Below are 24,476 nucleotides of genomic sequence, written 5' to 3' on the forward strand. Positions count from 1 at the left end.
CATTTTTTACAAATTGAAGGTTTGTAGCAACTCTACATTCAGCAAGTCTATTGGTACCATTTTCCCAAAAGCATGTGCTCACATTGTGTCCTTGTACCACATTTTGGTAATTCTCACAATATTTCAAACTTTCTCATCATTATTATATCTGTTATGCTCATCTGTGATCAATGATCTTTGATGTTACTTTATAATTTTGGGGGTGAGCTACAAACCACACCTATATAAGATAGCAGACTTAACCCACAAATGTTGTGTGTGTTCTGACTGATCCACGGACTGGCCACACCGCTGTCTCTCTCTTCAGGCCTCCCTATCCCCTGAGACACAATGATATTGAAATTATGCCACATAATAACCCTATAATAGCTCCTAAGTGTTTGAGTAAAAAGAAAAGTTGCATATCTCTCACTTTAAGTTAAAAGCTAGATGTGATTAAGCTTAGTGGGAAAGGCATGTTGAAAGCCAAGACAGGCCAGAACCTAGCCTAGGCCTCTTGTACCGAACAGTCAGCTATGCTGTGAATGTAAAGGAAAAGTGCTTGAAGGAAATTAAAAATGCTACTCTGCTGAACACACAAATGACAAGAAAGTGAAACAGCCTTATTGCTGATACAGAGAAAATCTGATTGGTCTAGATAAAAGAGTAAGCCAGCCAAGCATGCCCTTACGCCAAAACCTAATCCAGAACAAGACCTTAACTCTCTTCTATTGTAAGAAGGTTGAGAGAGGCGAGGAAGCTGCAGAAGAAAAGTTTGAAGGCAGCAGATGTTGGTTCATGAGGTTTAAAGTCGCCTCACCCCACCCCGCCCCGCCTTGCCCTGCCTTGCCCTGCCCTGCCCTGCCCGGCCCTTCCCCTCTTTCTTTCTTCTGTCTTTCTTTCTTTCTTCCTTGTTTTTTAGAGACAGGTTTTCACTCTGTTGCCCAGGTTGGAATGCGGTGGTATGATCATAGCTCATTGTAACCTCAGATTCCTGGGTTCAAGGAATCCTTCCGCCTCACCCTCCCAAGTAGCTGAGACTACAAGTGAGTGCCACCATACCTGGCTAATTTTTATTTTTATTTTTATTTTTTGTAGAGATAGGGGTCTTGCGATGTTGCTCAGGATGGTGTCAAACTCCCAGGCTCAAGCAATCCTCCCACCTCAGCCTCCAAAGCTGGAATTACAGGCATGAACCACCGTGCTCAGCCAATATCCTTTGTTTCTTTCTTTAAATTCTAATTATTTTTTATTTATTTATCTTTTTACCACTTCTGTAGAGGAAGAAAGAAGGATGACTCGCATCCACACCAACAGACACTGGGCCTTTATTGGCCACAACTTCTTTCAGGACATCTTCTCTGCCATAAGGAAGTTCAGTATACTTTGAACATGTGGCAGCACGATATTTTGAGTCATATTGACACTTCTGATCCTGCAAAAAGAAGTATAAAGCAGATAAAGAAGTATACTTCAACTCCTTTATAAATCACCAGTATCCTAAGCCTAGATTTTAAATATGTCTTCTGTCCTTTCTTTAACTTTTTCATGTGTCTAATGTTCCTTCCTTTGCAAATCTTCCAAATCCTAACAGTCTCGGATTTCAGCAATAATGGAGGAAATACAGAACTATTCTATTCTTTCAAATTGTGAACATCCTCATACAGGCAAAACTTGCCAGGGCAATGTCCCCTCGACTCTGAGGTGGACTGTAGGGAAATATTACATAGAGATAAAAAACTCTAGGTGAGAGCTTTAAAATCTTTTTGATGCCTGCAAGATGATCTGCAGTTAAAATGATGGTATATAAAGACCATATAATATGGGAAACACAAGTGTATTTCAAGTGGGAAAAGGAAAGTTACAAATTCATGTTTGTTGTATATACAACTATGTTTTGTATTTATTTATATTATTTATTTTTTGAGACAGGCTCTCCCTCCATTGTTCAGGCTGGAGTGCAGTGGCACAATCATGGCTCACTGCAGCCTCCATCTCCTGGGCCAAGTGATTCTCCCATCTCAGCTTCCTACGTAGCTGGAACTGCTACTCAGGTGTGCACCACCATGCCTGGCTATTTTTTTTATTTTTAGTAGAGGTGAGGTCTCACTATGTTGCACAGCTGGTCTCAAACTCTTGAGCTCAAGCAATCCTCCCACGTCGACCTCCCAAAGTGCTGAGATTACAGATGTGAGCCACCACACCGGGCCAACTATGTTTTTTAAGTGCTTAACAGGAAAATAACTTGAAAGAAATAAACCAAAATAATAGTGGTTAAGGTAGAAGGTTTTTGAGTGATATTTTTATATTTTTAAAATCTTCTGTAACATGGACACAATCCTTAGGCTATCGTTATATCAAAATGTATAATGAATTTGCAAGGAAGAGGAGAGTATTATTTAGCTTCTCGGTGGGTGGAAGAATGATGTGGTTAATGATCTGAGAATAAGGTTGAGCATGGGAGGCTGCAGAAGAAAAAGTTTACAGTGAAGTAATTTTAAGGATAGTTTGCTTAAAATCTGTTTTGTTTAATTTTGAGACAGAGTCTTGCTCCGTTGCCAAGGCTGGAGTACAGTGATGTGATCTCGGCTCACTGCACCTCTGCCTCCTGAGTTCAAGTGATTCTCCTGCCTCAGCCTCCCAAGAAGCTGAGACCACAGGCATGCGCCACTATGCCTGGCTAATTTTTCTATTTTTGGTAGAGACAGTGTTTTACCATTTTGGCCAGGTTGGTCTCAAACTCCTGACCTCAGGTGATCCACCCACCTTGGCCTCCCAAAGTGCTGAGACTACAAGCGTGAGCCACTACACCGTCATTAAAATCGGTTTTTAAGCATGAGTGCTACTTGCTTATTTGTACTACTGATATATTAAGAAGAGTACTTCATCAGAAAGAGAACTCTTGAGAATTTAAGAATTCCTGTACAGGGTTCTCTCTCATACACAATACTGCTTCTCAAGCAATTGGCGTGGTGGCAAGCCCAGTGCAGTCAGTCAGTGGATAACATGAGATCATGGGGCAGCACAAAAAGTTTGCGTGTGACACACCGTGGCTTTGTAGGGATAGGAAGCGTCTGAGTCGATGCCGTTGTTATCAATGATGTACTGGAAAGCCCTTGTCATGAAGCCACCATTGCAGCCTTTGTTTCCATATTTTTCAGTTGAGCAATCCACCAGGTTCTGGGCACTGAGAGACACCAGCTTTCCTGTTTTCAGCTTCAGCTGTGCTTCCAGGGCCCCCACAGCACTGAAAGCCCAGCAAGCACCACAAGAACCCTAAAACAGATACAAGGTCACAAACGCAAATCACAGAAAATCATTTGGAATTACTTCCATAACCCAAACTGGACAACGCTCAACTACATCAGCTCTGTCCCGAGTTCCCAGAAAGAGCTCCGCCACTACAGTTTCCTTCTGTCTTTAACAATGGGAATGAAGACTAAATACTTGATGGTTATCTAGGCAAGGTCCAACCTTGATAGAGATTTGCGGTCGACCAAGCTCAGAGCATAATGACCATATTCAAATATACTAAGAAACAATACTCACTGAGCATGTACCAAATTGCACCTATTTTCACACGTAAGTAAGGGAGATAGTTGCCTACAGTAATGAGATTTTGAGAGAAGCTGGGATGATTTCCTTGACCTAAAATACCCTTTCTCCTGTCAAATGATGCCTGAAACATAAGAAATTTACTCCTAGGTTGGCATTTTTCAAACCTTTGTTACCTTCAGAATTTTTTTGATCAAAAAATATAGGCCGGGCGCGGTGGCTCAAGCCTGTAATCCCAGCACTTTGGGAGGCCGAGACGGGCGGATCACGAGGTCAGGAGATCGAGACCATCCTGGCTAATACGGTGAAACCCCGTCTCTACTAAAAATAGAAAAAACTAGCCGGGCGAGGTGGTGGACGCCTGTAGGAGGCTGAGGCAGGAGAATGGCGTGAACCCAGGAGGCGGAGCTTGCAGTGAGCTGAGATCCGGCCACTGCACTCTAGCCTGGCCGACAGAGCGAGACTCCGTCTCAAAAAAAAAAAAAAAAAAAATTTTACAAGGAGGCATAAACAAACAAAAAAAGGCAAAGCTGATTTAGTTTTAAAAGGGGCAGAGTGTCCAGAGCCCCATCATAATTGTTCTCTTTCTCTCTCCTCCCCTCCTCCCACTTTGCTCTCCACCCAAAGGAAAGAAATTGACATTGCTTTTGATTGAAGCAAAATTGTTCATTAAAACGCAAGCACCCAGAGAAAGAAGTTCATTAACTTACTCAGAGTTAACATCTAAATATGTGGTTTATTGGGTCTTCTAAAGCTGTTATTTTAGAGAACCTCAGGTAAGAAATCCAAAACTAGTTGAAAGAAAAATATGTAGGTGGAAAAGAATAAGAGATTAGCAGTACCATTTACTTCTTTTTTTTGTTTTGAGACAGGGTTTCCCTCTGTCACTCAGACTGAAGTGCAGTGGTGCGATCATGGCTCACTGTAGCCTCAACCTCCCAGGCTCAAGCAGTCCTCCCATCTCAGCCCCTCAAGTAGCTGGGACTACAGGAGCGCACCATGCCTGGCTAATTTTTATTTTTATTTTTTGTAGAGACAGGGCCTCACTATATTGCCTAGGTTGGTTTCTAACTCCTGGACTCAAGCGATCCTCCTGCCTCTGCCTCCCAAAGTGCTGGAATCACAGACATGAGCCACTGTGCCTGGCCACCATTTACTTCCTAATAAATTTTTACTTTCTTCATTGATCACAAGCTGGGGTAGCTGCTCAGAATGCTCTGATTCCTCTCACTTACCCTGACCTCTATGGTGATACATGTGTTTTACCTCTAACTAATTTAGGATTTTTGCAATTTTTTAAAACAAGCAAACTAAAGGAAAATACAACAGCATAGGAACAATAATTTTACAAGGCACATATTTCATATTCTAACGATGCAAGACTAACCATGAATTAACTTGAGTGGCACAATTTATAGACCACTCTAGCTCTAGTTCTTTCTTCTCCTTCAACTTTGAAATTCACAAGTGAAATGGAGAAACTTCCTGATCACCAGGGCTCTCTCACGCAACACTGCTTCTCAAGCAATTGGCTTATTGGAGAGTCCAGTGCAGTCAATGCGTAGCATGAGCAATGAAAGTCTGTGTTAAACACCTATTTGCTTAGTTCAGTGTTTGTCTAAGTAGGTGGTTCTATGATCACTTAGAAAAGCACTGTGGAGGCTGACCGCAAGGGCTCATGCCTATAATCCCAGCACTTTGGGAGGCGGAAGTGGGAGGATCACTTGAGCTCAGAAGCTTGAGACCAGCTTGGGCAACATGGCAAAACCCATCTCTACTAAAAATACAAAGGAAAAAAAAAAAGCGGGGTGTGGTGGTGTGTGCTTGTAGTCACTATGTAAGCTGAGGTGGGAGGATCACTTGAGCCCCAGAGGCAGAGGTTGCAGTGAGCCTAGATCGCACCACTGCAGTCCAGCCTGGGCAAAACAGAGGGAGACTCTGTCTCAAAAACAAAAAAACAAACAACAACAAAAAAAACACTGTGGAGAATCCAGTTGTCCCTCAGTATCTACAAGGGATTGGTTCCAGGACCTCTGAGCATACCAAAAGTCAAGAATTTTCAAGTTCCTTATATAAATGACTAAGTATTTGCATATAATCTACACATCCTCCTATATGTGTTTTTTTGGTTTTTTTTGTGTGTGTGTGTTTGTTTTTAAAGACAGGATCTCACTCTATGGCCCAGGCTGGAGTGCAGTGGCAAGATCTCAGCTCACTGCAACCTGCACCTCCCAGGTTCAAGTGATTCTCCTGCCTCACCCTCCCGAGTAGCTGGGATTACAGGCACCTGCCACCATGCTAGGCTAATTTCTGTATTTTCAGTAGAGACGGGACTTCACCATGCTAGGCTAATTTCTGTATTTTCAGTAGAGACGGGACTTCACCATGTTGGCCAAGCTGGTCTCGAACTCCTGACCTCAAGTGATCTTCCTCCCTTGACCTGGAAAAGTGCTGGGACTGCAAGCATAAGCCACTATGCCTGGTCTTCCCATATACTTTACTTACTTTTTTTTTTTTTTTGAGATGGAGTCTCGCTTTGTAGCTCAGGCTGGAGTGCAGTGGTGCGATCTCAGCTCACTGTAACCTCTGCCTCCCAGGTTCAAGTGATTCTCCTGCCTCACCCTCCTGAGTAACTGGGATTACAGGCGTGTGCCACCAGGCCCTGTTAATTTTTGTATTTTTAGTGGAGACGAGGTTTCATCATGTTGGCCAGGCTGGTCTCGAACTCCTGGCCTCAGGTGATCCACCCGCCTCAGCCTCCCAAAGTAATGGTATTATAGGCGTAAGCGCCTGGCCTGTTTTTTTATCTTCACCTTTTTCTGGATATTTTTGATTCACGGTTGGTGGAATCTGCAGATATGGAACCTGTGGATATGGAGGGCCAACTGTATAAATAAAATATAATATGTGATCCTTGCCCTTAAGGAACTTATAATTTAGTTGGGAAGACAAGAATAATGAAAATAATTACAAAGTAACACGTGGGACTGTAAGATTCACTGTCAAATTCTGTAGCTAGACTAAGCATTTAAAGAGCTCTACCTAGGGTTCAGAGGCTTGGGATGGTAATACTCACTTGATATTTCACTTCAGTAACACACCCTTTCTCTCTCCAGTCCACAGAATCTGGCAACATCTGATTAGGGTTTGACTTATATGTGATATTTCTCTGCCACTGGCTGGGAACTCTCAGGGAACTCATCAAAGACATCACTTCTTCACTGGTCTACAAAGCAAATATACAGTCAGGCATCGTTTAATGACTGGAATATGTTCTGAGAAATGCGTCGTTAGGTGATTTTGTCATTGTGCAAACACCATAGTGTCTACTTACACAAACCTAGAGTGTATTGGCTCCTACACACCTAGGCTGTATGGAAGGGCCCGTTGCTCCTAGACTACAAACCTGTACAACATGGTACTGTACTGAAGGTTGTAGGCAATTGTAGAACAATATGAAGTACTTGTGTATCTAAATATGTCTAAACATAGAAAAGGTATAGTGAAAATACAGTATAAAAAGTAAAAATGGGGGCTAGGCACAGTGGCTCACACCTGCAATCCCAGCACTTTGGGAGGCCGAGCCAGGCAGATCACCTGAGGTCAGGAGTTCGAGACCAGCCTGGCCAACATGGTGAAACCCCATCTATACCAAAAATATAAAAATTAGCTGGGCGTGGTGATGCATGCCTGTAATCCCAGCTATTCAGGAGGCTGAGGCAGGAGAATCACTTGAGCCTGGGAGGCAGAGGTCTCAGCGAGCCAAGATCGTGCCACTGCACTCCAGCCTGGGCAACGGGTGAGACTCCATCTCAAAAAAAAAAAAAAAAAAAAAGGAAAAATGGTACTTCTGTATAGGTCATTTACTATGAAAGGCCTGGAGTTGCTCTGGGTGAGTCAGTGAGTGAGTGGAGAGTGAATGTGAAGGCCCAGGATATTACTGTAGACTTTATAAACACTTAGGCTACACTAAATTTGTTAAAAATTTTTTCTTTCTTCAGTAATAAATTAACCTTGGTTTAATGCAACTTTTTTACTTAATAAACTTTTAATTTTTTAAATGTTTTGTCTTTTATAGTAACACCTTAAAATACAAACACATTGTATAGCTGTATGAAAATATTTTTCTTCTTTATCACCTTCTTATATAAGCTTTTTCTATTTTTAATTTTTTAAAAGTTTTTACTTTTAAAGTAAGTTGAATCCCTGAATAGACCAATAACAGGCTCTGAAATTGAGGCAATAATTAATAGCCTACCAACCAAAAAAAGTCCAGGACCAGACGGATTCACAGCCGAATTCTACCAGAGGTACAAGGAGGAGCTGGTACCATTCCTTCTGAAACTATTCCAATCAATAGATAAAGAGGGAATCCTCCCTAACTCATTTTACAAGGCCAACATCATCCTGATACCAAAGCCTGGCAGAGATACAACAAAAAAAGAGAATTTTAGACTAATATCCCTGATGAACATCGATGCAAAAATCCTCAATAAAATACTGGCAAGCCGAATCCAGCAGCACATCAAAAAGCTTATCCACCATGATCAAGTGGGCTTCATCCCTGGGATGCAAGGCTGGTTCAATATACACAAATCAATAAATGTAATCCAGCATATAAACGGAACCAAAGACAAAAACCACATGATTATCTCAATAGATGCAGAAAAGGCCTTTGACAAAATTCAACAGCCCTTCATGCTAAAAACTCTCAATAAATTCGGTATTGATGGAACATATCTCAAAATAATAAGAGCTATTTATGACAAACCCACAGCCAATATCATACTGAATGGGCAAAAACTGGAAGCATTCCCTTTGAAAACTGGCACAAGACAGGGATGCCCTCTCTCACCACTCCTATTCAACATAGTGTTGGAAGTTCTGGCTAGGGCAATCAGGCAAGAGAAAGAAATCAAGGGTATTCAGTTAGGAAAAGAAGAAGTCAAATTGTCCCTGTTTGCAGATGACATGATTGTATATTTAGAAAACCCCATTGTCTCAGCCCAAAATCTCCTTAAGCTGATAAGCAACTTCAGCAAAGTCTCAGGATACAAAATCAATGTGCAAAAATCACAAGCATTCTTATACACCAGTAACAGACAAACAGAGAGCCAAATCATGAATGAACTCCCATTCACAATAGCTTCAAAGTGAATAAAATACCTAGGAATCCAACTTACAAGGGATGTAAAGGACCTCTTAAGGAGAACTACAAACCACTGCTCAGTGAAATAAAAGAGGACACAAACAAATGGAAGAACATACCATACTCATGGATAGGAAAAATCAATATTGTGAAAATGGCCATACTGCCCAAGGTAATTTATAGATTCAATGCCATCCCCATTAAGCTACCAATGACTTTCTTCACAGAATTGGAAAAAACTGCTTTAAAGTTCATATGGAACCTAAAAAGACCCCACATTGCCAAGACAATCCTAAGCCAAAAGAACAAAGCTGGAGGCATCATGCTACCTGACTTCAAACTATACTACAAGGCTACAGTAACCAAAACAGCATGGTACTGGTGCCAAAACAGAGGTATAGACCAATGGAACAGAAAGAGCCCTCAGAAAGAATACCACACATCTACAGCCATCTGATCTTTGACAAACCTGACAAAAACAAGAAACGGGGAAAGGATTCCCTATTTAATAAATGGTGCTGGAAAAATTGGCTAGCCATAAGTAGAAAGCTGAAACTGGATCCTTTCCTTACTCCTTATATGAAAATTAATTCAAGATGGATTAGAGACTTAAATGTTAGACCTAATACCATAAAAACCCTAGAAGAAAACCTAGGTAATACCATTCAGGACATAGGCATGGGCAAGGACTTCATGTCTAAACCACCAAAAGCAATGGCAACAAAAGCCAAAATTGACAAATGGGATCTCATTAAACTAAAGAGCTTCTGCACAGCAAAAGAAACTACCATCAGAGTGAACAGGCAACCTACAGAATGGGAGAAAATTTTTGCAAACTACTCATCTGACAAAGGGCTAATATCCAGAACCTATAAAGAACTCAATCAAATTTACAAGAAAAAAACAAACAACCCCATCAAAAAGTGGGCAAAGGATATGAACAGACACTTCTCAAAAGAAGACATTCATACAGCCAACAGACACATGAAAAAATGCGCATCATCACTCACCATCAGAGAAATGCAAATCAAAACCACAATGAGATACCATCTCACACCAGTTAGAATGGCAATCATTAAAAAATCAGGAAACAATAGGTGCTAGAGAGGATGTGGAGAAATAAGAACACTTTTACACTGTTGGTGGGACTGTAAACTAGTTCAACCATTGTGGAAAACAGTGTGGCGATTCCTCAAGGATCTAGAACTAGAAATACCATTTGACCCAGCCATCCCATTACTGGGGATATACCCAAAGGATTATAAGTCATGCTGCTATAAAGACACATGCACACGTATGTTTATTGCGGCACTATTCACAATAGCAAAGACTTGGAATCAACCCAAATGTCCATCAGTGACAGACTGGATTAAGAAAACATGGCACATATACACCATGGAATACTATGCAGCCATAAAAAAGGATGAGTTTGTGTCCTTTGTAGGGACATGGATGCAGCTGGAAACCATCAGTCTCAGCAAACTATCGCAAGAACAGAAAGCCAAATACCACATGTTCTCACTCATAGGTGGGAATTGAACAATGAGATCACTTGGACACAGGAAGGGGAACATCACACACTGGGTCCTATTGTGGGGAGGGAGGAGGGATAGCATTAGGAGATATAACTAATGTAAATGACGAGTTAATGGGTGCAGCACACCAACATGGCACATGTATACATATGTAACAAACCTGCACGTTGTGCACATGTACCCTAGAACTTAAAGTATAATAAAAAATTTTTTTTTAAAAGTTTTTACACTTTTTTGTTAAAAACTAATATACAACCACACACACACACACACACACACACACACACACACATATTAGCCTAGGCCTATACAAGGTCAGGATCATCAGTATCACTGCATTCCATCTCCACCTGTTGTCCCACTGGAAGGTCTTCAGGGGCAATAACACTTACAGAGCTGTCATCTCTGATAACAATGTTTTCTACTGGATACCTCCTGAAGGACCTGCCTGAGGCTGTTTTACAGTTAACTTTTTAAAAGTATAAGTAGGAGTACACTTTAAAATAACAATTAAAAGTATAGTATAGTAAATACATAAACCAGTAACATAGTCATTTATTATTATGAAACATTTTGTACTGTGCAAAATTTTATGTGCTATACTTTTACACCACTGGCAGAGCAGTAGGTCTGTTTACAGCAGCATCACCACAGACAAGTGAGTAGTGTATTGTGCTACATTGCTATGGTGGCTACAACATCACTCGCTAGGCAAGAGGAACTTTTCCGCTCCATTATAATCTTGAAGGACCACTGAGGTATATGTGGTCCATCAGTGGCCAAAATGTATATGACACATGACTATATATATATCTCTTTCACTTATATCCTTCTTTCTTTTCTTCCTTTTTTTTTTTGAGACGGAGTTTCACTCTTGTTGCCCAGGCTGGAGTGCAATGGCGTGACCTCGGCTCACTGCAACCTCTGCCTCCCAGGTTCAAGTGATTCTCCTGCCTCAGCCTCCCAAGTAGCTGAGATTACAGGCATGTGCCACCACATCCAGCTAATTTTGTATTTTTAGTAGAGATGGGGTTTCTCTATGTTGGTTAGGCTGGTCTCAAACTCCCGACCTCAGGTCATCTGCCCATCTTAGCCTCACAAAGTGCTGGGATTACAGTCATAAGCCACCGCACCCAGTTAATTTTGTATTTTTAGTAGAGACAGGGTTTCTCCATGTTGGTCAGGGTGATCTTGAACTCCTGACCTCGTGATCTGCCCACCTCGGCCTCCCAAAGTGCTAGGATTACAGGCGTGAGTCACTGCGCCCAGCCTATCCTTCTTTCTAATATCCTAATAACTGTAACTGTGAATATATTTTAAAACTGACATGGAATAAAAAAACTGAGAAAAACCAGTAATAGTTGTGACCAAGAGAGGTTCCATTAGGATCTGGTGGGGTGAATTATCTGGATTTGTTTAGTTTCACACTTCACACTAGCATCCCAGTTAGGCACCCTCATGGGGAAGGAGGAAAAGAGAATGGTAAAAACTAGAAGTTACAGGGAGGCAGATTTTTGTTTCAAAGCAAGGCAGAATTTTATAAAAGCGCTGTCTAAAAAGTGGACTAAACTGGTTTCCCATGTGAGAAAGAATTACAAAGGAGAGTCCTGCATTTAAGAAGGAGTTTAGTCTACCTAGGGCGTTCCCTTCTTCACTTTGGCAACAGCGGTAAAGTTTTGTAGGACAGAACAGAATCTGAAAACCAATAGAAGATTATTTGTGAGATTAAATACCCACATGCTCCCATTAAGAAAGCAGATGGATCATACTAAATTGTCAATCTAGACTTAAATAAGTATGGCAACTTTCTATAAAAGCCTGTCGATAGTCTTTAGGTAATATTTTCTAGAATTTATTTTAAAAAAACAATGGTAGTCTGTGAGTTTAAAATTTCCTTTAAAGAAGTGATTTGTTAAAGAAAGAAAGCAGTCAAAGTAGAACTAAGTAAGGAATTTCTGTACAAGTTCTTATGTCCTTAAATTCTACTGTTTTCCAACTTTGTACTATACGTTCCTTTGTTATTGCTGTTTACCTTCAAATTGCTTTTGGGGAGACAGAAAGGAAATGATGTTTACCCAGACATGAAAGTGGGATTCCTTGTAATGTACCTACCATGTCTCCCAGGTGGTTCATGCCCAGATCATATGAGTGCATTCCCATTGAATGCTCCAGGTTATGAAGCATCACAAACTTTAGATTCTTTTCCCAGATGAGACGTCGTACTGCTTCTTCATTCTAAAACATAATGAAGAACATAGTCATACTGCATCCTGGACAAATAAGTGTTTGATAATGAAAATGGCATTTTTTTTTTTTTTTTTTTTAGATGGAGTTTCACTCTGTCACCCATACTGGAGTCCAGTGGCATGATCTCAGCTCACTTCAGCCTCCGATTCCTAGGTTCAAGTGATTCTCTGCCTCAGCCTCCCGAGTATCTGGGATTACAGGCATATGCCACCACACCAGCTAATTTTTGTATTTTTAGTAGAGACGGGGTTTCGCCATGTTGGCCAGGCTGGTCTCAAACTCCTGACCTCAGGGGATCTGCCTGCCTCGGCCTCCCAAAGTACTGGGATTACAGGTGTGAACCACTGCACCACCCAAAAATAGCATTTTTGAAGCATTCTACCAAATGTGGATCTGAGAGCATGCAAATGCATAAATATATCCAATATAACTGCTAACTTCACATATTAATTTTAATTCTTGCTCTTAACTGCTTTGATGGTGATTAATATTATTTTATGATAAACATGAATTTCCTTCTCTTTTTAAAATTTACTATTATTATTATTATTTTTTTTTTTGACAGTCTTGCTCTGTCACTCAGGCTGGATGGAGTGCAGCGAAGTGGCGTGATTACCGCTCACTATAGCCTTGACCTCCTGGGATCCAGCAATCTTCACATCTCAGCCTCCTGCATAACTGGGATCACTGGTGTGTACCACTGCAGCCAGTTGTTTTTTTTTTTTTTTTTAAAGACAGGGTCTTGCTCTGTTGCCCAGGCTGGAGTGCAGTGGTATGATCACAGCTCACTGCAGCTTCAAATTCTTGGGCTCAAACTATCCTCCCATCTCAGCTGCCCAGGTAGCTAGGACTGTAAGCATGCACCACCACAACCAGCTTATTTTTATTTTATTTTATTTTATTTTGTTTTATTTTATTGTAGAGACAGGCTGGTCTCAAACTCCTGGCCTTAAAGGATCGTCCCCCCTTGGCCTCCCAAAGTGCTGGGATTACAGGTGTGAACCATGCACCCAGCCATGATTTTCTCTTTCTTTTTCATGTTTTACAACTTCATTACATGTGTCTGGGTGTAGGTTTCTTTATTTACCTTCAGCTGTGTACTTTTGATTGGATGACTCAGGACCTTGTCTCATATCTGGAATATTCTCAATCAGTGTCTCCACATATATTACTTCTCCACCATTCCATCTAATTCTCTTTTTCAGAAACTCCTATCCGAAGTATTTTGGAGCCTCAAACTCTCTTTCATCTTCTTACTTGCGTTTTCTTATATTTTTCTTTTTATTTCTAGGTGCTGCATTCAGGGTGAATCCCTCAGTAGTATCTTTCAGATACTATCCAACTCCTTACAGTCTGGAAATCCTTTTGATTTTTATTGCAGTGACAATATTTTTTATTTCTAAGATTTCTAATTTTTTTCTTGTCTATTAGTGTACATATTATTATTCCTTTATATATAGTCTTTTGAAAAGTTATTTTTGGTTCTATTATTTTAATTTTATTCACAGTGAATTTACAAGATGACTGTCAATTTTCTTGTCCTTCAGGAGATTCATTCACATAGAATACAATGATGTAGAAGGCAAGGTGGATGGTGCCTCCTAGAATAGCTGAAGCCAGACTTGCTAGGTAGCAAGTCTGGATGCAGGTTTCTCTCCCTTGGAGCAAGGTTTTACTGTTACCCCAGTAATTGACATAATGGGCATGCATGATGGGCTTACTTCCAAACCGCAAGATGAGAAGCAATGGTATAAAGACAAACAAATCTAAGTACAAGAAAGGAAAAAAAAAATAAAAAGAAGTGCACTTTGAGATCAATTATAAAGGTAGGATACTAATCAAAAGTCAGGTTCATTCCTCCTGAGGGATTGGAATTATTAAACAGAGGGATAGCATTCATTTAACCAGATAATGGTGCTAATTGCACATCTAACTCCAGTCAACCTTAAAATGAGGAACCTCTTCATAAAGGGTGTGGGTGAGGGTGAAATTCATCAGCACCAAGGAAACCATATGATCATTTCAATAGATGCAGGAAAAGCATTTGACAGAATTCAACATCCTTTCATGACAAACATTCTCAACAAATTACATGTAGAAGGAATGTTCCTCAACACAAATAGGCCATATATGGCAAGACTACAGCTAACACCATACTCAACTGGGTGAAAATTTAAAGGCAATTCTGCTAAGATCAGAAAAAGACAAGGGTACCCACTTTCACCATTTCTAGTCAATATAGTGCTGAAAATCCTAGCCAGAGCAATTAGGCAAGAAAAATAAATACAAGGCCTCCAAATAAGAGAAGGAAGAAGTAAAATTGCCTTTGTTTGTTGATGACATGATCATATAGAAAGTCTTGGCCAGGTGTGGTGGCTCATGCCTATACTTTGGGAGGTTGAGATGGGAGGATTGTATGAATCCAGGAGTTTAACACCAGCCTGGACAACATGGCAAGACCCCATCTCTACAAAAACCAAAAATAGAAATTAACCAGGTGTGGTGCCATGTGCTTATAGTCCCAGTTACTTGGAAGGCTGAGGCAAGAGAATCACTTGAGCTGGGAGTTTGAGGCTGCAGTAAGCTATGATCATACCACTTTACTCCAACCTGGGTGACAAAGCAAGATCTCATCTCAAAAAAAAAAAAAAAAAAAAAAAAAAGGTTTGGGCACAGTGGTTCATGCCTGTAATCCCAGCACTTTGGGAGGCCAAGGTGAGTGGATCATGAGGTCAGGAGTTCGAGACCAGCATGACCAACATGGTGAAACCCTGTCTCTACTAAAAACACAAAAAGTATCTGGGTGTGGTGGCATGTGCCAGTAATCCCAGCTACTCAGGAGGCTGAGGCAGGAGAATCGCTTGAACCCAGGAGGTGGAGCTTGCAGTGAGCCGAGACTGCACCACTGCACTCCAGCCTGGGCGACAGAGCAAGAATCCGTCTAAAAAAAAAAAAAAAAGAAAGAAAGAAAAAAGAAAAAGAGAGAGAGAGAGAGAAAGGAAAGACTCCATCAAAAAACTATTACAACTGATATGTGAATTCAGTAAAGTTGTAGGACACAAAGTCAACATACAAAAGTCAGTAGTGTTTTTATACACTAACAACTATTTGAAAAAGAAATTAGGAAAACAATTCTATTTACAATAGCATTTAAAACATACTTAGGAGTAAATTTAACCAAGGAGTTGAAATGTTATATGCTGAAAACTATAAAACATTGATGGAAGAAACTGAAGACAAAATAGGCCAGGCACAGTGGCTCACGCCTGTAATCCGAGCACTTTGGGAGGCTGAGGTCAGGATCACCTAACGTCGGGAGTTTGAGACCAGCCTGAACGACTTGGAAAAACCCTGACTCTACTAAAAACACAAAATTAGCTGGGCGTGGTGGTGCATGCCTGTAATCCCAGCTACTCGGGAGGCTGAGGCAGGAGAATTGCTTGAACCTGGGAGGCGGAGGTTGCGGAGAGCCGAGATCATGTCATTGCACTCCAGCCTGGGCAACAAGAGCAAAATTCTGTCTCAAAAAAAAAAAAGAAAAGAAAAAGAAAGAAAGAAAGAAATTTAAGATAAAATAAATAAATGGGAAGATATTCCATGCTCAAGGATTGGAAGAATTAATATTGCTAAAATGTTCATACTACCCAAAGCAAACTAATTCAGTGCAATTTCTATCAAAATTCTAATGTTATTCTTAACAGAAATAGAAAAAACAATCCTCAAATTCATGTGGAACTACAAAAGTCCTTGAATAGTCAAAGCAATCTTTAGCAAGAGGAACAAAGCTGAAGGCATTACAAAATGCCTGGTTTCAAAATATATTACAAAACTATAGTAATTTAAACAGGATAGTACTGGCATAGAAACAGACACATTTACCAATGGAATAGGATATAGAGCCCAGAAATAACCTGCAATTTTATGGTCAATCGACTTTCAGCAAAGGTGCTAAGAACACACAATGGGGAAAGGATAGTCTGTTTAATAAATAGCATTGGGAAAGCTGGCTATCCAAATGCAGAAAAATGAAATTGAACCCTTATGTCACCCCATATACAGTAATCAACTCAAAATGAATTAAAGCATAAACATAAGGCCTGAAACTACACAATTACTATAAGAAAATATAGGGGAAAACTCCACAACATTGGTCCAGGCAATGGTTTTTTGAATATGACCCCTAAAGAACAGGCAACAATAGCAAAAATAGACACACAGGACTCCATCAAACTAAAAAGCTTTTGTAAAATAAAGGAAACAATTAACAGAGTGAAAGGATAACTCATAGATTGGGAGAAAATATTTACAAATCATACATTTCATAAGGGGCTAATATCCCAAATATAGAAGGAACTCAAAGTAACCATCAAGAAAATAACCCTGTTTAAAAATGGGCAGAAGACTTGAATAGACATTTCTCAAAACAAGACACATACAAATGGCCAACAGATATATGAAAAAATGCTCAACATCACCAATCATCAGGGAAATGTAAAGTAAAACCACAATGAGATATCACCTCACATCTGTTAGAATGGCTATTATCAAAACAATGAAAGATACGTGTTGGTGAGGATGTGGGGAAAAGGGAACCCTCATACACTGTTAGTGGGAATGTAAATTAGTACAGTCATTTTGGAAAACAGTATGGAGATTCCTCAAAAAACTAAAAACATAATTACCATATCATCCAGCAATCTCACTTCTGGGTATATGTCCCAAGGAAGCACAATCAGTATGTCAACAAGGTAGCTGCACTTCCAGGTTCATTGTAGCATTATTCACAATAGTCACGATATGGAATCAACCTTATAAAGTGTCCATTAAAAGATGAATGGATAAAAAAGTGTCGTACTTATTGTATTCCATGTATAATGGAATACCAATTAGCCTTAAAAAAAAAAAAAAAAAAAAGGAAATTCTGTCATTTTCAACAACATGGATGGGTCTAGAGAACGTTATGCTAAGTGAAATAAGCCAGGCACAGAAAGACAAATACTGCATAATCTCATTTACATGTGGACTCTAAAACAGTTGAACTCATAAAAATAGAGAGTAGAATGGTGGTTAGCAGAGGCTGGGAGGAGGGTAGACAGGGAAAGGGGAGATGCTAGGCAAAGAGTACAGAGTTTCATTTAGACAAGAAGAATACGTTCTCGCAATCTATTGCATAGCATGGTGGCTACCGATAATAGTAATAATGTATTTTATATGTCGAAATTACTGAAAGGGTGGATTTTAAATGTTCTCATCACAAAGAAAGGATAAGTATGTGAGGTGCTGAATATGTTAGCCTAATTTAATCATTCTGCAATATATATTTGTATCATAACATCACATTGTACTCCATAAATATACACAATTATTATTTAATTATAAATAAATAAAAATAAAATTTAGAGTATATGACCTAAGAGTGTCATTTTTATACAAAATAATATGTCAAATAAAGAAATATATGATGCTAGCTTACAAACAGAAATATTACATAGTTACAGGACTTAGTTATTTAAAGCAGTAGGGTTAAGGTCTTAACATCAGCAAGCGTGCTTTGAAATAAAAACAGAAGTACAAAATGGGAAGTGATAGTCAAGAAACAATATCTAGCTGCACTATGTGGGTAATAAGGCCTTTTCGCTCCTCAGCCATCCCAAATGTGGCCCTTCTTCAGGAGCTTGTGCTCATTTGCCCTTGGCCTGATAGCAAGCAAGTATTTTGCTTGCTCCCTGGCTTCCATCAATTCTCTGCTCAAATGGCACCCCTATCCGTGAGGCCTTTCCTAACCCTCCTGTCATATAGATAGACTTCTTACCACCACTACCGCCACCCAGCGCCCTTCCTCCTCTCCATGCCTTCCGTTACTTTTAACTACAACACTTATCACCATCTAGCATACTACATGTCTGCTTGTTTATTTTCTTATTTCCTGTCTCTCTCACTATAATAAACGCTCCATAATAGGAATTTTGTTTTGACTCCTGCTGTATGGTACCAAGAATAGTATCTGGCAAGAAACAAGTACATAATATTTATTTATTTATTTCTGAGATGGAGTCTCAGTCTGTCGCCCAGGCTGGAGTGCAATGGCGCAATCTTGGCTCACTGCAACTTCCGCCTCCCCGGGTCAAGCGATTCTCTTGCCTCAGCCTCTTGAGTAGCTGGGATTACAGGCGCCTACCACCACATCCAGCTAATTTTTGTATTTTTAGTAGAGACGGGGTTTTGCCATGTTGGCTAGGCTGGTCTCGAACTCTTGACCTCAGGTGATCCGCTCACCTTGGCCTCCCAAAGGGCTGGGATTACAGGCGCAAGGCACCACGCCCAGCCTAAATATTTACTGAAAACACTGCCTGTAAGAACGCAATTTTGAGAGGTAGAAAACAGTACTCCTTTAAAAGCATATCGCTCGAGTGGCAATCCAGTCTACCTTTTCCTTGTATTGTTTGCCATAGGTTTTCTTCCAGAGATGCCAGTGATGATCCAGGGTAGGATCTTTATGCAACTGCGCCACTGCAGAGGAGCACACCAAGAGCACACAAACCAGCCGTTTCATTCTGTGTAAGGAAAGGTAACATAGGAAGTGTTGCTATTAGCTGCATATATTGTGACCATATTTTTTCATAAGAGAAAATAACAATGCAAAGTCTATCAAAGGGACAGACTTTTTAAAATTATTATTATACTTTAAGTTCTAAGGTACATGTGCACAACGTGCAGGTTTGTTACATATGTATACTTGTGTCATGTTGGTGTGCTGCACCTATCAACTCATCAGCACCCATCAACTCGTCATTTACATCAGGTATAACTCCCAATGCCATCCTTCCCCACTCCCCCCTCCCTACAATAGGCCCCGGTGTGTGATGTTCCCCTTCCCGTGTCCAAGTGACCTCATTGTTCAATAGGGACAGAGTATTATAAAGAGAATTATACAGGAAAATTCCTGGGATATATAGTCACAGGGAATAGCTGCAGATTTATGTCTGAAATACTACTTCCAATGCTTAGTACCACTTTAAAAAGTGATTTTCAGGAATTTCCCAGTATCTGGTAAACCAAACATATCTAGGGGGTTAGAAAACAGGGACTTTCCAGGATTTGCCAACAAATCTAATCAAAGGAAATCTCTTTCTCTCTCTCTCTCTGTCTCAAAAAAAAAAAAAAAAAAATCATCCTTAAGAGAGGCAAACCTCTGAAAAATCAGTTTATCTCCTGAATTTTTGAATACATGAGCTCTTCTTAACTGACTTATTTAAATATCCACAGTCTTTACAGATAGTTAAAAGACAACTCTCATTCACATCTTTAGGTAGGTTATTTTCCTTTTTATCTTTTTTTTCCAATGATCAGACATCTGTTTCAAATGAAGCAATTAACTACTCTTTAAAATGCCACTTCTGTATTTAATTCAAGAGACTTCAACAGAAATTTAGCGACTAGCTCCCTCAAACTGGATTCTACTTTCTTTTCCGTTTCTTTTCAATTGAAAACATCTGGAATTTTAAACATGTAAACCTTTTAATTATATTCCAAAGAAAGCCACGTTTCAGTCTCAACTTAGATGCTTAGATGCTCAAGCAGACATTAGCTTTTTAAAAATAGAGAAGAAGCAAATTGAACGACATGACTTTTTAGTTTACTTCCTGAAACCAAAGATTGAAAACCTAGCAGGCAGAACAAGTTACAAACACAGAGTGTTTGAAGACCAAATGGGAGAAAAAGAACAAACAGTACATACGTGATAGAACCAGCAGGTGCTCCCACAGTAAGAATCCTTGAATTGATGGGCTCTCTTCTAAGATTTCAAAGCAGCAGGGAGATTTCAGTTCAACTGACTTTAAAAGAAATTGGAACTTGTCACATGAGGTATCCATAATGAGGAAGTGAACTTTCATTTCAGTTTCGTTTAAAATCTAGCTAGTACAGTCACCTCTAGTCGTCTCCCTATGGTCTTGGGGACAAAGTGGATACAGTAAGCCATCAAGAAGAGCCCTTGTCTGAGCCCAGTGGCTCACGCCTATAATCCCAGCACTTTGGGAGGCTGAGGCGGGAGGATCACTTGAGGCCAGGAATTCAAGACCAACCTGGGCAATATAGCAAGATCCTGTTTCTGCAAAAAATTTTTTTTAATTAGCTGGACATGGTGGTGCATGCTTGTAGTCCCAGCTGAGAGGGAGGGTGAGTTGGAAGAATTGCTTCAGTCTAGGAGGACAAGGCTGCAGTAAGCCATGATTATACCACTGTGTTTCAGCCTGGATGACAGATCAAGACCCTATCTCAAAAAAAAAATTAAATTAAATTTTAAAAACACCAACTTTTACATGGAAAACGGTTATAAAGAGATTAAGATAAAGCTCCCAAAATCCCAGCTCCTTTTATGATTTCCTAGGAAAACCTGTCTTACTGCTTTTAACACCATTCATTCATGATCTGATATTGTCTGATTCTCACTCACCCATTCCTTCGTTCATCAACTCAAAATGTCCTTATTAATATATACTATATGTATAGTTTAGTAATATGCGTGTGTGTGTGTGTGTGTGTGTGTATGTGTTAGTATATTCATGGAAAAAAGAATACACTCAAATATATCCAATTGAGAATGGTTATCTGGGTGGAGTGGGAGCAAGATGAACTATCATCTTTTAAATTTGCATTTTCCTAATTACTAATGAGGTTGAGGATCTTTTCACACATTTATTGACCGTTTGAATTTTCTGTGAATTTCCCATTCATCTTTTTTGCTCATTTTTCTATTGTATTGTTGCTTTTTCTTAGGGATTTGTGGGAGGGGTGTGTGTGTGTGTGTGTGTGTGTGTGTGTTTTCCAAGATGGAGCTGTGCTTTATCTCCCATGCTGGAGTGCATTGGCGTGATCTTGGCTCACTGCAACCTCCGCCTTCCAGGTTCAACGATTCTCTGCCTCAGCTTCCCAAGTAGTTAGGATTACAGGCGCCTTCCAGCACGTCCAGCTAATTTTTGTATTTTTAGTAGAGACGGGGTTTCACCATCTTGGCCAGACTGGTCTTGAACTCTTGACCTCGTGATCCACCCACCCCGGCCTCCCAAAGTGCTGGGATTACAGGTGTGAGCCACCACGCCTGGCCAAGGTGTATGTGTTTTAAAAATATATCCTGGCTTCTAATCTTTGACAGTTATATACCCTTAAAAACATCTTCCCTTAGTCTTCCATTTGTCTTTTATTTTGTTTTTTCTTCCTTTGAATAAGCCTATGAAATTCCACTTGTCTTTTAGTCTTGTTTATAGTGAGTTTTTCTATATGAAATTTTTTTGTGTGTTGAGGTAGAACATTTTATTCAGCTTTTCTGTATAATCTATACTGTTTGTGTTTAGTATAAGAAAGTTTTCCTCATCCAAATGTAATAAAGATACACTCATTTTTATACTTTTAGAAAGCATTTTATTTATCTTTTCTATGGCTACTGCTTTTAGGTGTTTAATTCACCTGGAATTTAGTTTTGTGTATGGTATGAGGTAGGGAACTTATTTTCTTTGTATTCCCATTTTGATTCTACCTCTATCATACACCAAATTCTCATACATAGATAGGTCAGTTTCTGAGCTCATGAAGTTGTTCTTTTTATCAATTGCTATTTCAGTATCACACAGTTTTAATTAAAACAGCTTTGTAGGCCGGGCGCGGTGGCTCATGCCTGTAATCCCAGCACTTTGGGAGGCCGAGGCGGGTGGATCACGAGGTCAGGAGATCAAGATCATCCTGGCTAACACGGTGAAACCCCGTCTCTACTAAAAATACAAAAAATTAGCCAGGCGTTGTGGTGGGCGCCTGTAGTCCCAGCTATTCGGGAGGCTGAGACAGGAGAATGGCGTGAACCCAGGAGGCGGAGTTTGCAGTGAGCCGAGATGGTGCCACTGCACTCCAGCCTGGGCGACACAGCAAGACTCCATCTCAAAAAAAAACAAAAAACAAAAAAAAACACCAGCTTTGTAATATGTCTTGATGTCTGGTGATGCAAGTCATCTAGGTCAGCCCATCATTGTTCTTCTTTTTAAACATTGTCTTTGCATTTTGTCTTCTTTATATGAACTTTTCAAATCAGTTTATCAAGTTCCCTGATAAACTCTGTTAGAGTTTTTTGCTTTTTTCTTTTGGAGACAGGGTTTCGTTCTGTCACCCAAGCTGAAGTGCAGTGATGCAATCATGGCTTACTGCAGCCTTGACCTCCTGGGCTCAAGTGATCCTCCCGCCTCAGCCTCCGGAGTGGCTGGGACTACAGGCGCACACCACCATGCCCGGCTAATTTTGTTTTTTATTTTTTGTAGATAAGGGGTTTCACCATGTTGCCCAGGCTGGCCTCAAACAACTGGGCTCAAGCAATCTGCCCGCATCGGCCTCCTAAAGTGCTGGAATACAGGCATGAGCCCCCAAGACTGGCTATTAGAGTTTTTATTTGAATATATGCATACATTTGGGGAGAAGTAGCATCATTATGTTGATTCATCTCAGCTATAGTAGACATGTTTGTGTTTGTAACCATACAGATTTTTTTTAAAAAGATACTTCTTATGGAAAATTTAAAACACATGTAAAAGTAAAGATAGTAGTAAAATGAGCTGCCATGAAACCATTGTCTTGTTTCAACAAGGATCAGTACATGGCCAATCTTATTCATCTTCCCACTCCTACTACCTGAATTATATTAAATAAATTCCAGACATTCTATCATTTCATATGTAAATGTCCCTGTGTGTGTCTTTAAAAGACAGAGACTATTAAACAAATACAATACCACAATACTATTATCACATCTAAAATAAAAGAACAATAATTTCTTTTTTTTTTTTTTTTGAGACAGAGTCTCACTCACTTGCCCAGGCTGGAGTGCGCTGGTGTGATCCCAGCTCACTGCAACCTCTGCCTCCCAAGTTCAAGCGATTCTCCTGCCTCAGCCTCCCAAGTAGCTGGGATTACAGGCGTGTGCCACCACACCCAGCTAATTTTTGTATTTTTAGTAGAGATGGGGTTTCACCATGTTGGCCAGGCTGGTCTCGAACTCCTGACCTTAGGTGATCCACTCACCTCAGCCTCCCAAAGTACTGGGATTACAGGCGTGAGCCACTTTATTGTCATAAGAAATTATGACAATAATTTCTTAATGTCATCAGACATCCTATCAATGTTCACATTTCCCTGTCTTATACATTTTTTACTTGTTTGAATTGAGATTTAAATAAACGCCATATATTGTGAAACCATTGAGTTATGTTTATATCATTATGAATTCATGGATTTAAACATATTTGATGTGTTTCAATCCATTCCAGTTTTCTCCTTATTGATACTCATATTGTCTCATTTTTGGTCAGTAGGAATTTATTCAAATTGGCTCTTTATTGCAGACAGAGTTTGTATGTTTGGCATAATATTAGTACTCTTTAAAAGCTTCCTTTCTTTCTAATAATGACAGACTATTGCAGGTTTGTCTTGAACAATTCCTGCCCCAGACCTCGAATCAGCCATTTCTCCAAGGAGGTCTGGTTCCTTTTAGTGGAAACAATGTTTAAATACCATAATCTAGGAACTAGCAGTGTTTGGGATAGCAGATTGACCATTGTTGCTAAGCCTTTTCAGTAGATGGAACTAGGAAATATCTTTTTTTAAAAAAATTAAATAGATAACAAGCTGACACTGATACTTCAAATTCAAATTCAAGACTATAGGGTTTACTCACCCCATCAATCTTGTATCTACACTTCTTTTCAAACATGCTTAAAACATCTGGGTTCTCTAAAGTATCAACTCAAGTACTTGTTTGATTTATCCTGTAAAATTGCAGAATAACAACAACAAGCCTATGACCAATAAGATTATTAATGAAAACAAATTAGAGATTTTAAAGTAGAGGGGGACAAGTTTTTCTCCATTAAGCCATATTCTGCTAAGGATGTAAGTCAATTACTGTGTTTTGAAGTCACCTGGAATAGCTCCCGGTATGGTTATGCTCCACCTCCATACACAGGTTTATTTGT

General features: G+C 39.8%; 1 protein-coding gene across 3 annotated transcripts in view; it reads right to left on the reverse strand.

Moving 5' to 3' along the window:
* CTSS (cathepsin S) overlaps positions 1-20,306 on the reverse strand; it is a 38,752-nt gene extending 18,446 nt beyond the window's left edge. Inside the window, exons 1-6 of one of the 3 annotated variants that reach the window (XM_003892591.5) lie at positions 20,204-20,306; positions 18,893-19,019; positions 12,331-12,453; positions 6,611-6,760; positions 3,028-3,255; positions 1,249-1,414 (exon numbers count right to left, since the gene is read on the reverse strand). In XM_003892591.5, coding sequence (XP_003892640.1) covers positions 1,249-1,414; positions 3,028-3,255; positions 6,611-6,760; positions 12,331-12,453; positions 18,893-19,018 — 793 coding nt within the window. In that variant the 5' untranslated portion in view covers position 19,019; positions 20,204-20,306. Of the gene's footprint in view, positions 1-1,248; positions 1,415-3,027; positions 3,256-6,610; positions 6,761-12,330; positions 12,454-17,147; positions 17,357-18,892; positions 19,020-20,203 lie in introns of those variants that run through there. The other 2 variants (XM_017946970.3, XM_031652610.1) reach the window with 2 other exon arrangements.
* Between the last annotated feature and the right edge of the window lie 4,170 nt (positions 20,307-24,476).

The sequence above is a fragment of the Papio anubis genome, chromosome 1 (assembly GCF_008728515.1).
Source record: "Papio anubis isolate 15944 chromosome 1, Panubis1.0, whole genome shotgun sequence".
NCBI classification, from domain to species: Eukaryota; Metazoa; Chordata; class Mammalia; order Primates; family Cercopithecidae; genus Papio; species Papio anubis.